This window comes from Panthera tigris, chromosome D2, assembly GCF_018350195.1.
Source record: "Panthera tigris isolate Pti1 chromosome D2, P.tigris_Pti1_mat1.1, whole genome shotgun sequence".
NCBI lineage: Eukaryota > Metazoa > Chordata > Mammalia > Carnivora > Felidae > Panthera > Panthera tigris.
The window spans coordinates 24587365-24603300 of NC_056670.1; the positions used below are offsets into that span (position 1 = coordinate 24587365).

Consider the following 15936-nt stretch of genomic DNA (forward strand, 5'->3'; position numbering starts at 1 on the left):
TGCCTTTTTGGTTTCTGATTCCACTATCAAGATCCTATTACCTTCACATGCTTTCTTTTTGTACTTTCATGGTACTTTTAGTTTTCACATTTACATTTCTTTCTCCATAAATTACTTTTTCTTTGGTTTTTATTAAATGGCTGGCTGTCACAAAATCATTTACTAAATATATCATGTTCCATCTAATATAAAATTCCACCTTTATCTTAGACTAGTTACCTATATATAATTGAGTCTGTTTCTAGACTTTGCTCTGGCAAAAAACAAAAACAAAACAAAACAAAACACTACCAACAGAGACAACCTGTGAAAGGAACTAGATGGCTGGAGACAGGTGATAAAAGACTAACTTCACTGTTTAGCCTTTTTGAATTTTATTCCATGTGCCTTGAGCTACCACTCAAAAACATCAATAAAAAAACTTTTAAGGTCTGCTTAATACACATGGTAGAATTATCAAATATTTCAGCTTTCTGCAAATTATATCATAACACCTGTATGTACCTGAACAATTCTTGAAATCATAGGTCTGCCTCAAATTTAAAACTGCGAACCAGGGGCACCTGGGTGCCTCAGTCAGTTGAGCGTTGGACTTCGGCTCAGGTCATGATCTGTGTTCTGTTGAGTTTGAGCCCCGCGTGGGCTCTGTGCTGACAGCTCAGAGCTTGGAGCCTGCTTCAGATTCTGTGTCTCCCTCTCTTTCTGCCCCTGCCCCACTTGTGCTCTGTCTCTGTCTCTTAAAAATAAACATTAAAATAATAAATAAAACTGGGAACTATGATTTAATCTGTCCTTTTTTTTTTTTTAATGTTTATTTATTTATTTTTGAGAGAGAGACAGAGAGACAAGCAGGGGAGGGACAGAGAGAAAGAAACAGAATCCAAAGCAGGCTCCAAACTCCGAGCTGTCAGCACAGAGCCTGACACGGGGCTCAAACCCACAAACCATGAGATCATGACCTGAGCAAAAACCAAGATTTGGACGGATACTTAACCAACTGAACCAGCCAGACGCCCCTAATCTATTCTATTTTAAATGAATAGTGAAAGTGCTCCAAAAGTCTTGAGCTTTGTGTTTCTCTGCCATTTAACAAGGTCAAACAAATGACCTGAAGGGGGAAAAAAGTTCTTCTACATAAATCCCTAACTGTTGTAAGTAAAGCTACTTCAAATGTATAAGAACTTCATGTATGGTCAATTCCTTACTATGTGAGTTCCCCAGATCCAGCCATCACAGACATATTTTGCTTTCATCTTCTTCAGAATCTTTCTATTCCCCTGCAATCTGATTATTGTATTTTCAATATTACTTTTTTTTTTAATTTCATTTCAATGTCAGATGGCAAATTTGACCTTTGTTGTCACCATGACACTATAATATAAACAGACTGGCTAAGATAAAAGAAATATTCATCTAGCAGGAGATGGAAAAAGAACAGGTTTCATCTTTTAAGTCATTCTCTTTAGAATCCTTTCCCTCACTCTATTTTCAAACTACTATTAACATAGACTCATTTAGTAATTTTAGCCTTCCTCCAAATAAAATATTCTCAAGCATGTGAAAATACTCCCCCAACAGAGAGGGGAAGGTGACCTAGTATTTAGTCTCATTGGTATACTCATTAATAATTACACAAATTAGATACTATCTCTGTACCATGTAATTCTGCTCTCACTATCTGCTCTCCTATGTACTTTCTTACTTTTTTTTCCCCTGATAAATGAACTCCTTTAACATGTAGAAGATGCACATTCTATACATCTCCTAGGAACACTAAGTGAAATGCTGAAGAGAAAGAAATTCTTTATTTAATAGAGTCTAATTAGTTTTAAGGTTTAAAACACGTTGCATTTGATCATAACATTATCAACCCCATTTAAAACCCAGATGACTTGCCATACATCACACTATTGAGAGTAGAAACGAGTCTCCTCATAGAAAGTCCTTTGACCTAAATATACTGCCTCCCACCATGTTAAATTTCAAAACCCAAAGGGTCTTTGCAGAGTGCAATGAAGGAGGCACTCCACAGCACAACAAATGAATACTAGTGATATATGTTAAAAATAAAAGAAACAATTTAGTATGTAAAGAAATAATTTTAGGGGCGCCTGGGTGGCTCAGTCGGTTAAGCGGCCGACTTTGGCTCAGGTCATGATCTCGGGGTCTGTGAGTTCGAGCCCCACGTCGGGCTCTGTGCTGACAGCTCAGAGCCTGGAGACTGTTTCAGATTCTGTGTCTCCCTCTCTCTGACCCTCCCCCGTTCATGCTCTGTCTCTCTCTGTCTCAAAAATAAATAAATGTTAAAAAAAAAATAAAAAAAAAATTTTATATTTTCTATACAAGAAATGTCTCAAGTATGCCAAATGAGGCAACACTTTAAAAGCTTCTAGGTCGGAGGTAATGTATTTCCTTTTCTCCCAAGTCTCTAAAGCCTTGCCTCACACCATAAAGCACTTAATTAATGGCCACCTACTAGATCTCTACCATCCAAGATTTGGCCCAATATAGAGATGAGAAACACCTACTACTAAATCTGGGCACTGTCCATAAGAGACTCCTCATCAGATTAATTTACTCTTAATTTAGACCAAGAATTCTCAACCATATCAGACTCAAGTGTTTCCCCTGCATAAAATATTTTCCAATTTCTGCATTATCACCCTGAAATGAAAGGAGTAACAATCTTCCTACAGACTACTTCAAACAAAACTTTATACCCTAAATAAAAATGTAAAAGGGAAATGAAAATAATTTATAATAAGATAAGTATTTCAGTGTTAATCCTGAAACAAAACGGAACTAGAAGACATATCAAAGTAATTAGCAGGTGAATGTGACAACAAAGTTGTTTGTGATGCAATTTTCCAAAACTGTAAATAACCCTTGGTCAAGTTGTGAACAAAACAAATCTTCCTTTCCACGCAACATTTTCACGTGGAAACAGAGACTGCAAAGTTCAGTCTCAGTTAAAACTAGGAGTTTTTATGTAAAAGGGAGTTTCTAGATTCAGATAATTATGAATGTTACATACACAAATGTCAGGCAGAATATTGGTAAACCACACAGGACACTGGGAACAGTCTTTGTTCAGTATAGCCCATGCACTGCAAAAAGTATAGCATCCCTAGTCCCCACCCATTAAATACTAGTGGTTAGCCCCAGTCATTCCAACAACAAAAAATTTGCCTCCCAACTTCCTCCAAGAGGGCACCTCCCATTTAGACCCACTTCCTTAGACACAACTCAACTATCACAGTATAATGTGAAGAACACTCAGGAAGCATGGATTAGAGTTCCAGTTCTACCACCTGTGAGCTACGTGGTGATTGGCACTGAGTACTCTAACCCTCAGTTTCCAATGTTATCAAATGGGGATAAACCTATGTTTTTTGGGTTATACAGGTTGACTCAACAACATGTGCTTAACACAGGGCAGGTGGTTTCCAACACATGGCATGTTGAGATATATAAAGAAGGAGGCTGTTCCAGATTGAGAGCAGCAAAAAGTGACATGTGAAGGAGGCCGAAGATACAATAAGCATACAAAATGAAATTTAACACACAGCAGCCTAGGGACATTTCAGAGAGCAGCCAACAGTCCTACACATCTCAGCAACCCCTGAAGGCATATATTACAATGCAGTAAAATAATATTCAGAATGATGACCGCCAAACCAAGAATGCAAAAAAGACATCTTTAAGAGACCTCTATGGTATGAGGCTGAAATTTCATAAAGCTTCAATAATTAAGAGAGTAACTGTACTAACAAACTTTTCAAACCTTTCCAACTTTCATTGGGCAATTACCCTAGAGACTTGGAAAACACAAAAAATATCTAATATACAATATCTATCCTCGAACATTTTACGATCCAGTAGATTAGACATCAGTAAAACATAGCCATAATATAAAGCAGAATGAAATAGGCATTAAATAGAAATTCACCTAATAAATCATAGGGGCCTAGGAAAAATTATGAATAATTCTCACTGGGGAAAATCAAGAACATCCTCATGGCATAGGACACTGAAAAACAAGAATTCTAATAGGTAGAGAATAGAGAGTAAATCATTAAAGAAAAAATGAAATCTAGGCAAAGGTACTGGGCATGTAAATATAATTTGGTTCCCAAAAGAGAACTAGGGAAAGGGTAGGGGTCCAAAAGGGTTGGGAAGGCAGTAAAATTCCAAGTTTTAAAAACATTTCAGGACCTGTTCATGGATGGATTTAAATACTATTCAAATGAGTTTGAGTTTTACTGGGCAAGAGAGTTTTCCAGAAAACTGGTGCTTATGTGACACACCTGATCCCCAAAGAATGCTTGAAATAACAGCCAAAAATAAAAGGTTCCAAACAAATACAAGTTTTCATTAATGAGATCCCTGAAACTAAAATATATATTCTTAATGAGTAAATAAGAAAAAGAACTTAACCTAAAAGTAGAAAGCAGCTTCTGAGCTCACTTCTTAAATAATCAAAATACTACTAAATTTATTGAACCTTGGAACTTAAAGGAAGTCAGGATCTTATATATGTCCCCGATCTTCTTCTAAGCAATTTGGAGAACTTCCTAAACATGTTATTTAGCAGTGCCTCATGTCACTCTGAAAGGCAAGAGGCAGGCTACAGTATAATTTGTCTGTTTTTACTATGGGGAAACTGAGGAACAAAAAGAATAAATTACAACATGGTCAAAGAATAAGCTATTTTCTTGGACTTTAATTAAAGGCTTGAAGCCCACATTTCATCCTTTATTCTTCGTACCAACTGAATATTAGAATTACCTTTCACCATCTTCTTAACTGGAGGAGGAAAAAAAGACAAGACTAAACCTGAAGATCATTTTCTCAATTTGGTACCGCCACCAAAAGCTGTTTTTATATTCTATCTCTTGAAATTATGCTATCTACAAGAACCTCAAGGTGTAAGTAAGCAGTAACCCAACCTCCCCTGAAAAAAGACAAATGGAAATAGCAGGGCAAGGCAGGAATCCTAAGCCCAGTTTTCACTCTGTGTATCTGGCAGGCTCAGACGTGTGTTTGTAAAACAGGCCTTGCAGATGTTGTGATGGGAAAGGTGCTGTGAAAGGCCTAGAACACTGGTATCAATACACCCACCGCTGCAAACATGAAATCCAATGCCACCCTCCTCTGCCCCTCCCTGCATTGCACCACGCACCACGCGACTCCTGGCACACACCGAGGCCTGTGCAAAGATCCTCCCGACGTTTCCTTAAAATGCCGTACTCTTGAGGATGCCCAGGGCTCTGGGCTTCAGTGAATAGTGAGGACACCCGATGTGGCTAAACACATCTCAAAATCTTAACTCCCTAGAATCTAGGGCCAGGTCCAGAGGAGTCTACCGGACATAGAGTTCCTGCTATTTTTTCCCACATATGATAACCCCTACCCGCAAGTCCCCTGCCTCAGCCTCCGGCCACTCCCTCGGCCCCTGTACGCCAGGTGGGCGTCCCAGAGATGTAACGAGTAGGGAGGTGGAGGTTGGAGCTCAGGAGTGTGGGCCGCGAGGCTTTTCGGCGCCGGCCGGGGTCCCGACCGCCCTGCCCTCGGAGCACCACCGCCCAGACCCGGGCACGACCGACGCACCGCCGCTGCCGCCGCCGCCTATCAGCGGAGTGCAGGGGCGGGGCCGGCTGGCTCGGCGGCGGCTCGGCCGCGGGCGGGGACGGGCGGGGACGGGAGGGGGGACCGACCGCCGCGCAGCTCCGGCCGCTGCGCGCATACACCCGGCCCGGCTCCCGAGGGCGCCAGCGCGGCCCCGGGGAGCGCGAGGAGCCGGCGAGCGCGCGGCCTGCCGTTGGCGGCCTGGTCCGCCACGCTCGGCGCCCACCCGCCCCCTAGCTGGGGTGCAAGACCCCGGGAAGATGGTGTCCTGGATGATCTCCAGAGCCGTGGTGTAAGTGCAGCTCACGGCGCCCCGCCGCCCGCGCGAGTCCCGGGAAGGCGTAGGGAGGGGTAGGGGCTAGGAGAGGGGAAGGCCCAGGCCTGGGCAGGGATGGGCTGCCCCGGCCTCGGGCCTGCCCGGGGGCTGTGGGCCCTCGGCCTCCTCACCCTGGTCCACGTCGCTGCGGAGCTCCCTGCGGCGGACTAGGGCCCGGCGGCTGCGGCGCGGCCGGGCTGCGTGCGGCGCGGCGGCCCTGCTCCCGAAGCGCTGGGCGGGCAGGCGCGCAAGGCAGGCGGCGCGCGCTCCCCGCTCCCGCTCCCCGCGCTGCGCGGCACCGCCCTGTGGGCCCGGGAGCGGCGCGCCTCGCGGCGGCGCCCTGCGCAGGCTCCGCAGGCGTTGAGCGCGGGAGGCTCGGCGATCCTCCCAGGGATGCGGCGGCGGCGGCGTCGAGCCTTTGTATCCCGCGGTTGGTGCGGTGAGGTGTCTCTCTCGGCTGCTGAATACCATTCGGTCACGTGTGGTAGGAGGAGAGATTTGTCTAAAAACCTGAGACCGCTCCTAGCTCAGATCTCTGGGAAAGGTTCCAGCTTCCCCCGAGATTTACAGCTTACCTAGAGAGACTCTCCTTGTTGAATGGGGACACCCGCTTGTTCGCCCAGATCGCAGAATCTGGCCCTTTCTTGTCGGAAATATTTGCTAAGTGATTGAGAGGCTGCAGGTGCCTGTTGCCTTTATTCAGATTATCAGTTAATTTCATTGTGCTCTTACCAGCAAGTGCTACAGGTCCATAAGAAAAAATTAAACACCGCAACTCAACTAAAGGTATTTGACTACATTTTAAACTGATTTTCTCCCATTCTCCCCCATCTTACGCCCCCGCTTTTCAAAGAAAACAAAAAGTCACAAAGTAAACAATGACGTAGGGACAGTCAGGGGGCCTTGGATTCATTATTCTTGATCTCTGTAGGGGTAATATTACCTCAGTACCTTTATGAAATGTTTTTGTGAGGCAGCAGGCTATTCTAATTAGCTTTAGAATGTGGAAAAAATAATATTTCCAAATTTTCAAATTTTGTTTTCCACTGGAGAGAAGGAAAATTTCTCCATGAGATTTGGTTTTTTGTTTGAGAGTGAATCATTCAGCATCCCTATTCTACCTGATTTGCAGTACCCTTCTAAATTTGTCATTTGATCGTCTTAATGAGGTTTGTCCTTCCTCTGTACAGTTACTAGTTTTAAAGCTGCAGGGCTTCCTGCTTCATCTGTACAGAACTAAAAGTCAGGAAATAAAAGCATACTACAGGTGTGTTCAGATTTTTTTAAGGCTTTTTTTTTTAAGCCTTTGAATGTCATTTACATAATACAGGCATACTTTTCTTGACCTAGTAGATGTATATCAACTGTTGTGTCTGCACCTAGAAAATGAAGTGCCCCATTAAGAAGCTGTACTTTTTTTTTTTTTTTTTTTAACTCTGGTTTCCTTTGACCTATTTTCTTTTTTCAAGAGATAGAAAATTGTGAAGTACTTTGATATAGTTTGCATTACTCAAAGCAGATTCTTGTTTTGGATCACTGACTATGAGTATGTCTTTTCTAGGTGTTACCTATAACACAAACATTAGTAACAGTGTTGGTGTTAATGGAACTGACAGTTCAGATACACTGATCCCTGCAGTACAGGTGAGAATGTCAAATCTTGTAAGAGTTACACCCAGTGTTGTAGGGGTTAGATAAGGAGGGAATTATATCTGGTTGGAGAATCAGCAAAAACAAGGGAGATTACATTTGAGATGGGCCTTAAAGGACATTCTGAATTTAGACAGCCAAAGATGAAAACGTAAAGGAGTCCAGATAAAAGGATCATTGTGAGCCAAAGCCCAGAGGAACAACCTAGATTAGTTACAGAGGACTTGAGGGACTTGGTTGAGAGAGAAAGCTGGAAAGGTAGAGTGGGGCCTGTTTTCAAGGAATTTAAGGGAAAAGTGATAAATTCTGTTAGGCAGTAGTAGCTTTGCTTTGGGAGATTCTCTCCCTTGTTGAGTGAGATGGTTATAAATGAAGAAACACTAAAGACAGGGAGCCCACTTAGGGGGCTCCCTAACTGGAGAGAGAAGATTAAAGCTTGCAGTGCTAGAATCTATGGAATTTGAAGTGTGAGACAAAAGAAAAGAAGCAAAAATGTGAGGGAGAAAAGGTCACGGAAATGTATTTCATGAGCCATTGAGTTATTAGCATACTAGAAAGCACAATTGTCAAGGAATATAAGCATCATTATATTTTGCCCCTGTGGTCCTCAATTTCTCCATCTCTAAGCACTCAATGTTTTCTACTCCCTTGATTGTACTCTAGGGACACAAAAGCCCAATCCCAGGATCTAAACAAACTTGGAAACCTTTTTCACACCATGAGATAGAATTTCATATTCTTTTTAACCCACTGGAACAGCCGGCTAGTTTTGAGCCTGAAGAAAAGAGATCAGACAGTTCTCTCAACACGAACCTCTGGGTGGATTGGGCAGGGAACACAAGGAACTTCCATACCCTGAGCTCCCTGTGTGCTTGAGCACTTTCTCCCCAAACCCTGTGGTACATACTGGAGGAAGAACCCTGGCTTTGGAATCAGATATGGATGCCAGTTACTAGCTGCGTGGTGCTGGGCAATGTACGAAGCCCATCTGGGCTTCAGTGCCTTCGCCTTAAAGTGGTTATAATATTTACCTCCTTAAAACTGTTGTAAAGATTTGTTTAACTCTGGGGGGTGGGAGGGACGGGAGGGTGGGTGATGGGTATTGAAGAGGGCATCTTTTGGGATGAGCACTGGGTGTTGTATAGAAACCAATTTGACAATAAATTTCATATATTTAAAAAAAAAAGATTTGTTTAATTAAAACACACCAGATGTGATGCCTGGCATTTATTGTGCACATAAAACATATTTTTTTAGGCGGGAGGGGAATAAGATAATATAGAAAGAAGTATCATTGGGCTATCATCAGGAAACCTGGAATTTAGAACTAGCTTTAGTTATATTAACCAGCTGAATGACCTTGAACCAGCCTCTTACTGATTAGATACCTGTTTCTTTCTCTGTGGAAATAAAGGATCTGGTTAATCTGTATTCTCTTGTACAGCTCTAGCATTCTGTAATGCCATGAAAAGGCTTTTTGGTTTTTGTTGGGTTTTTTTTTTCCCAGTCTGTCTAAAATCAATTTTAACTTTGCAGGCAAGATTGAAAGTTAGTTAGCAATTATTAAGGAGTGGGCACCTGGGTGGCTCAGTCAGTTAAGCATCTGACTTTGGCTCAGGTCATACTCTCACAGATCGTGAGTTCAAGCCCCACATAGGGCTCTGTGCTGACAGAGTTTGGAGCCTGCTTCAGATTATGTGTCTCCCTCTCTCTCTCTGTCCCTCACACTCTCTCTCAAAAAGAAACAAATATTAAAATATTTTTTGAAAATTAAAGGTTAGTAGTCTGAGATTACCAAATGATATTTCATTCATTTGTGATACCTGTACCTTACCTATTGAAACATGACTTACAGATTAAGAGAAATCCCATTTTTCTAAGTTTTCTTAATTTGAGTATATATCATTGTGGTTAAGATCAAGATGAAAGACTGCCTGAATTCAAATATTAGCCCTGCCATGTATTAGCTATAACCTACTCCATAGGATTAAATGTGTCCCTATACATTATGTCTGTAGTCCAGCATTGGACACATGGTAAATATTCAGTAAGTATTAGTAGTTATTACCAGATAAGGAAGAACATATTCCCCAACTGTCCCAGAATACTGAATGTTTAAACTGTTTTCAATTTACATCTTTCTTTGTCTCATTGTAGGTGACATAGTTGTAATTACAGTTAAAAAAAAAAAAAGTTTTCTTATTCTTACTATATTGTAGGCATCTAATGTGTTCTCTGAGATCATTCTGTCTCTTATGATCAGGCCAATATTCTAATTTTCATAGCCATTCATTTTTTAATTTTGCTTTTAGATCATTTTAATATGTTATTTTCATAACTAATGCTGATACAATTATAAGACTATACCAGACATCATCTATATATGCTTTTTTCTTTGTATTTTCTTTTTTAATGCTTGTTTATTTTTTAGAGATAGTACGCACAAGAGTTGGGGGGGCAGAGAGAGAGAGAGAGGGAGGGAGGGAGGGAGAGAGAGAGAGAGGGAGAGGGACAGAGGATCTGAAGCATGCTCTGTGCTGACAGCAGCCCTATGTGGGGCTTGAACTCACAAACCATGAGATCATGACCTGAGCCAAAGTCAGATGGTCAACCAAATGAGCCTCTCGGGCACCCCTCTTTAAGTATTTTTTTAGGCTGAATATCCAAGGGAGTCAAAGGCTATGAATATGAATATTTATGACTATTGATATGAACTGCCAAACTGCTATCCAAAGGATGTTAATATTTTACATGGCCACCAACAGTGTATGATCACGGTCTTTATCACAGTGTAGCTAGATTTGGGTGTTTTAATTTTTTCATATTTTCCTAATATATATAATAGATCTCATTGTTTTCTTTTGTATTTTATTTCTTATTAACCACATTTAATATTTGTCCTAATATATATTGTATCTCCTGTTGTACAAATGGTCAGTATGTACTTTAGCACTTTAACTCTTGGTTACTGGATAATTTACTTGTTGGTCTGAGCTCCTTACTTAATTAACCTTAAGTCATGTTTGATGCAGATGTTTCTCAATCTAATTACACTTCTCTTTAGAGATTTTGTTTTTAGTTGAAGAGAAAATTTATAGTTTTAAGACAGTTCAACTTGTTCATGTTTTACTTTGTGATTTATTTTTCACCTCTAAATATAGAATACCAATCACTCTAGATACTTTTATTATCTGTCAGAAGTAAATTGATCCTTCTCAATTATATTTAATGGCTATCTATAAAGTCTAAATTGTATACCTTAAAAACCATACTCCAGCAGCTTTCCCCCTTCTTTCTAGCATACTTTCCCTCTCTCCTAGATTTTTCTTTTTAGCAGGCAAAAACATGATGTCATTTCTCCCATTTAACAAAAAACTCTTTCAGCCTGCTATACTTTTCATCTTATTATCCCATTTCTCCCCCTCCTTTTAAAGCAAAAACTCCTCAAAAGAGCAGTCCATATACACTTTCTCCACTTCCTTCGGGTCACTCAGACCCACACCATGTAGGCCTTGCCACCACCAACCATTCCACTGAAATACCTGTTCTCTAAGTCATCAGTGACTTCTACATGACCAAACTTTCTGGTCCTCACCTAACTTACCAGGACTTTTGGTACAGTTGCTCACTCTGTCCTTGAAATGCTCTCTTCACTTGGTTTCCAAGAAGCCTTGTTTTTGTACTCTTCACAACTCACCGACCACTCCCTCCCTTCTCTGTCTCCCTGCCACATTCCTCCACATGCCCTGACTGATTAAAGTTGGCAGGTCCAGGAGCTCAGTTCCTAGAATTTTTTTTATCTTCTATAAGGACTCGTAATTTACATCTCCAACCCAGACCTCTGTGCTGAACTCATGATCCTATTTTTCAGGTGCCTACCTTACTTGGAAACATCTGAGAGTCATGTTGAACTTAAGATATCCAACACTGAGCTTCTGAATGTCCTTCCCAGTGTGGCTACCCTGGCAGCCTGCACCAGCTCAATTAATGTCAACTCAGTCCTTCCAGTAGCTCAGGCCAAAAACCTTGGGATCATCCTTGATCCCAGTTTTTCTCTCATTACCTGCATTGAATCCTACAGCAAATCTTGTTGACTCTATACCTTCAAAATATAGTTTTCATCACCTTTCTTACATTATTGTCGTCCAAGCCAGCATCATCTCTTAAATGCATTATTATAACGGCATCCTGTTTCTCCCCTTTGTGGGTTAAGATCGTGATAGGATTAATGAAAAACATCTTGAGTACTTTTTAAATCCTTGTGGAAGTTTGAGGTCAGTCACAATCTGTAAGTGATATTTCTCTTCCTTTATATGTGCTTTACATACTTGTAAATAGTTGTAAAATCTCAGTGATGGCTAAAATATCATCTTTCAATTAGGTTAAGGTAGATTTTGTTTTCCAGTTTTGATGAGATTTGTCATGTGAATAACAAATAATTAGGAGCTATGTCTAAGAATAGGATGCTTACTGAAATTGCTGTTAGGCAATGAGAAATAAAGTAAATAGGAGCAATGTTTTCAAGGACATTGGAAAAGTTAAAATCTTAAAAATATAATTTGTCATGAATGCCCTCCAAGAGGTCATCCTTTCTGTCTTCCTTCACTGAGACAGAAAACATATCCTAAACTATTGGGTCTTGCTTTCATTGCCTAGGCCAGAACTTCAACAAGATTCCTTTATTAGCCTTCATTTCAGAAACAGTTTGCTTCTGTTCACTTTTTGTTACTGCAGCTATTTTAATAACTTCTTTTTCCACTGGATTTTTGAGCCCTTTTAGTTTGGATATTTCCATGTTCTCTCCTTTTGGCGTAGATTGTAATGTTCAAATAAAGAGTATATTACAATAATCATGGCATAAATGGGTAATTTAAATATCGTAAATATAATACTGTTTTGTCATGTGGAAAAAGATTACTGGTGAGTCTCCGTTAGCAGAACATGAGCTTTTTAGGTCATTGATTATGTATTTGCACTAAACTAGCCCTTTCATGTATTTCTGAGGTTAAATGAAAGGTTAAAAGTAAGTTATTCTAGGGGCACCTGGGTGGCTCAGTCAGTTAAGCATCCAACTCCAGCTCAGGTCATGATCTCATTGCTTGTGAGTTCGAGCCCCATGTTGGGCTCTATGCTGACAGCTCAGAGCCTGGAACCTGCTTCAGATTCTGTCTCCCTCTCTCTCTGCCCCTCTCCTGCTTACACATCTCTCTCTCTCTCTAATACAAATAAACATTAAAAAAAATTTTTTTTAAGTAAAAGTTATTCTGTTATAAATGTTTTCACATTCACAAAACTGTTAAGCATTTATGCATACTTACCGCTCGCTATTTCTGAAGTAAAGTTACCAGCTTCAGTCACGTTAAGTTTACAAAGGCTGCTAGGATGGAAAATCAGGTGAAGTAGCATACTCGCTAAGATACTATGGACAGAGAAAACAGCCGTTAGGTTGGAAATATTGAGCATGGCAAAAGATTTCAATAGCAGACTAGCTAATGTTTGAATATCATTATGAATGGCTGTATATTATTCTAAATATTTTTTATTTCATTTGAAGATCTTTTAAATATGTCTAAGTTTTTTAACCTAGCACTTTTCACATTTTAGACTGGGTAATCCTTACTTGGGGATGCCTGTCCTGTGCACCGTAGGATGTTTTACCAGCATCCCTGGCCTCTGCCCACTAGATGCCATTGGCACCGCCCAACTGTGACAGCCAAAAATGTCTCCAGATATTGTCATAGGTCACTAGTGGGCAGAATTGCCACTAGCTGAGAACCACTGTGTTAAGTGAAAAGAGAAGAAACCTGTGCTGTTCAATATGGAAGCCACTGGTCCCTTGTGGCTATTTAGATAGTTAAATTAAACATTAAATTCTTCAGTCACACCACATTTCAAGTGTTCAGTAGGCATTCAAGCTTAGTAACTACCTTATTGGATAGCACAGAAATAGAACATTTCCATCATTACAGAAAGTTCAACTAGAGTGAGCCCTTATAAGGCATGGTTTGCTCAGCATTTCCATTTGAAAATGGCTTTGTTTGCTGCTTCTGTGTACTTTGTGGGAGAAATTACAGGCTATAATGATACTTGGAAATTTATAAGTGTCTCAGGATATCTCTTGCTTAAGAATTTTCTGTATAAAACTCTGTTGCTGATCTTAATTTTTTTCAGTTTATTTATTTAGAGAGAGCGAGAACACAGGTGGGGGAGGACTAGAGAGAGAAGGAAAGAGAGAATCCAAGCAGACTCCATGCGGTCAGCACAGAACCCGATGAGGGGCTCAATCTCACAGTTCCTGAGATCACGAACTTGAGCTGAAATCAAGAATCAGACACTTAACTGACTGAGCCACCCGGGGACCCCTCAAAATTAATTTCTATTTCAGTATTTACAGAGAAGTTCCCAAAATTGATGAGAATCACTGATATAGTATACTTTGAAAATAATTTATATAATCACATATTCTCCCCATCAATGGTCTTATTCCTTATTTTCTAAATTTGTAAATTGTAGTTTACAAGTTACAGTTTTCTTGGTCCTAACAGTTGTTCAGATTCGAAGATTTGAATAGTTACCAGTATTTGCTGTCCTTACTTTTAACAGTTTCATCAGCTCTGCAAAAGCATAGATACTAAGGAAATCATGAAAGCAAAAGTCATAGGAAAAAACTAAACATAATAGGTTTGTACTAACCAGTAGTTCAAAACATAATTTCAGGAAGTATTCAAATATATTAATGCTGAGACCTTTTATGTTTCCAAGGAATAATAAGTCTATTTTAGGAAAGAATTATTTTCACCTGTAAATAAAACCAAGCATTCTGCTGTGACAAGTTTCCTTAACCTTTTATCATGTCACATTTCTGAGAAATGTGTTAGGTTGCTGGGGCTATTATAATGAAATACCACAAACCTCGTGGCCTGAACAACAGAAATCTATTATCTCACAGTTCTGGGAGCTAAAAGTCAAGGCAAAGGTATCAATAGGTTCCTTCGTTCCTTCTGAGGGCTGTGAGGAGGAAATCTGTTCCAAGACTCACTCTCTCAGCTTCTGGTGGTTTGCTGGCAATCTTTGTCATTCCTTGGCTGGTAGATTCATGACACCCATCTCTGCCTTCATTTTTGTGAAGGTCTTTGTGTCCAAATTTTCTCTTTTTATAAAGAACGTAAGTCACAGTAGGTTAGAGCCCATGCTAGTTACCTCCTTTTAACATGATTTCCTCTTTAAGGACCCTGTCTCCAAATTAGGTCACTATTCGAAGTAGTGGAGATTGGGACTCCTTCATATCTTTTTTGGAGGGCACAATTCAACTTAAAACAATATCTTTTACATATCCTGAGAAAAACTAAAAAGCCAAGGAAGTTTTAGGGATTGGATCAGAAAAGGAGAAAAATTAATGACTAACAAAATAACTGTCTTAATTTAAGAGTTGTCACATGAGGGAGAGAGTACTGATTTTTTTCTTCTTGTGAACACCAGGTTAGAGCAATAAGTGGATGTTATAAGGAAGAATTTAATTCAGTAGATAAGGGAGAGCTTTCAAATACCCAGAGTTGTTCACCATTGAGACGGACAACCTCATGAGAACAGTGTGTTGTCTATCACTTGAAGCAGGAAAGGGAGAGTAGAACCCTTGCTGAAGATCTTGCCTTTTATGACTTGTATGCTTCCAGTGGAGAACCATAGATAGATTACTTTTCAGTGAGAAGCTGTGAAGTGCTGACTTTGTATTTAATAAAACTACTTATTTGCGAAGAACCAACTGATGGTTGGCAGAGGGAAGGGAGGTGGGGAGGGGGGGAGGGACTGGGCAAAATGAGTGAAGGGGAGAGGGAGAGACAGGCTTCCAGTTACTGAATGAAAAAGTCAAGGGGATAAAAGTTACAGCATGGGGAATATAATCGATGGTGATGTAATAAGGTTGCATGGTGACAGATGGTAGCTACACTTGGTGGTAAGCACAGCATAAGGTATAAAGAAGTTGAATCACCATGTTGTATACCTGAAACTAATGTAACATTAGTGTCAACTGTACTGTAAAAATTTAATAAAATAAAAATCTAAAGCGTAAAAAAACTACTTGAATATTTAAATAAATGAATACATTAACCTTGTACTAAGTGAATATCTGTGATGAATAATAAGTGGCATTATTTGGTATTAAAAAATAACATGAATATATACAGCACTGAATAAATGATATGCTAAAGATTCTGCCAATGTGACACTTTTTCATCATCAAACTTTAATCACTAATTTTCAGGACTCCCAAAATTTAGAATACACATTCATCAAAACTGTAAAGTGGATAAATGGGACTTCCTTTCCATGTTTAAACTTCC

At 40.1% G+C, this 15936-nt stretch overlaps 1 protein-coding gene across 4 annotated transcripts in view; it reads left to right on the top strand.

The window, feature by feature from the left end:
* Nucleotides 1-5707: 5707 nt before the first annotated feature.
* Nucleotides 5708-15936, top strand: part of REEP3 (receptor accessory protein 3) — a 93480-nt gene continuing 83251 nt past the window's right edge. Inside the window, exons 1-2 of one of the 4 annotated variants that reach the window (XM_042961159.1) lie at nucleotides 5723-5920; nucleotides 7506-7588. Coding sequence is in view for 1 of the 4 variants with exons in the window: in XM_042961157.1 (XP_042817091.1) it covers nucleotides 5889-5920 (32 nt within the window). In the remaining 3 variants the exon portion in view is untranslated. Of the gene's footprint in view, nucleotides 5921-6346; nucleotides 6731-7505; nucleotides 7589-15936 lie in introns of those variants that run through there. The other 3 variants (XM_042961158.1, XM_042961157.1, XM_007095779.3) reach the window with 3 other exon arrangements.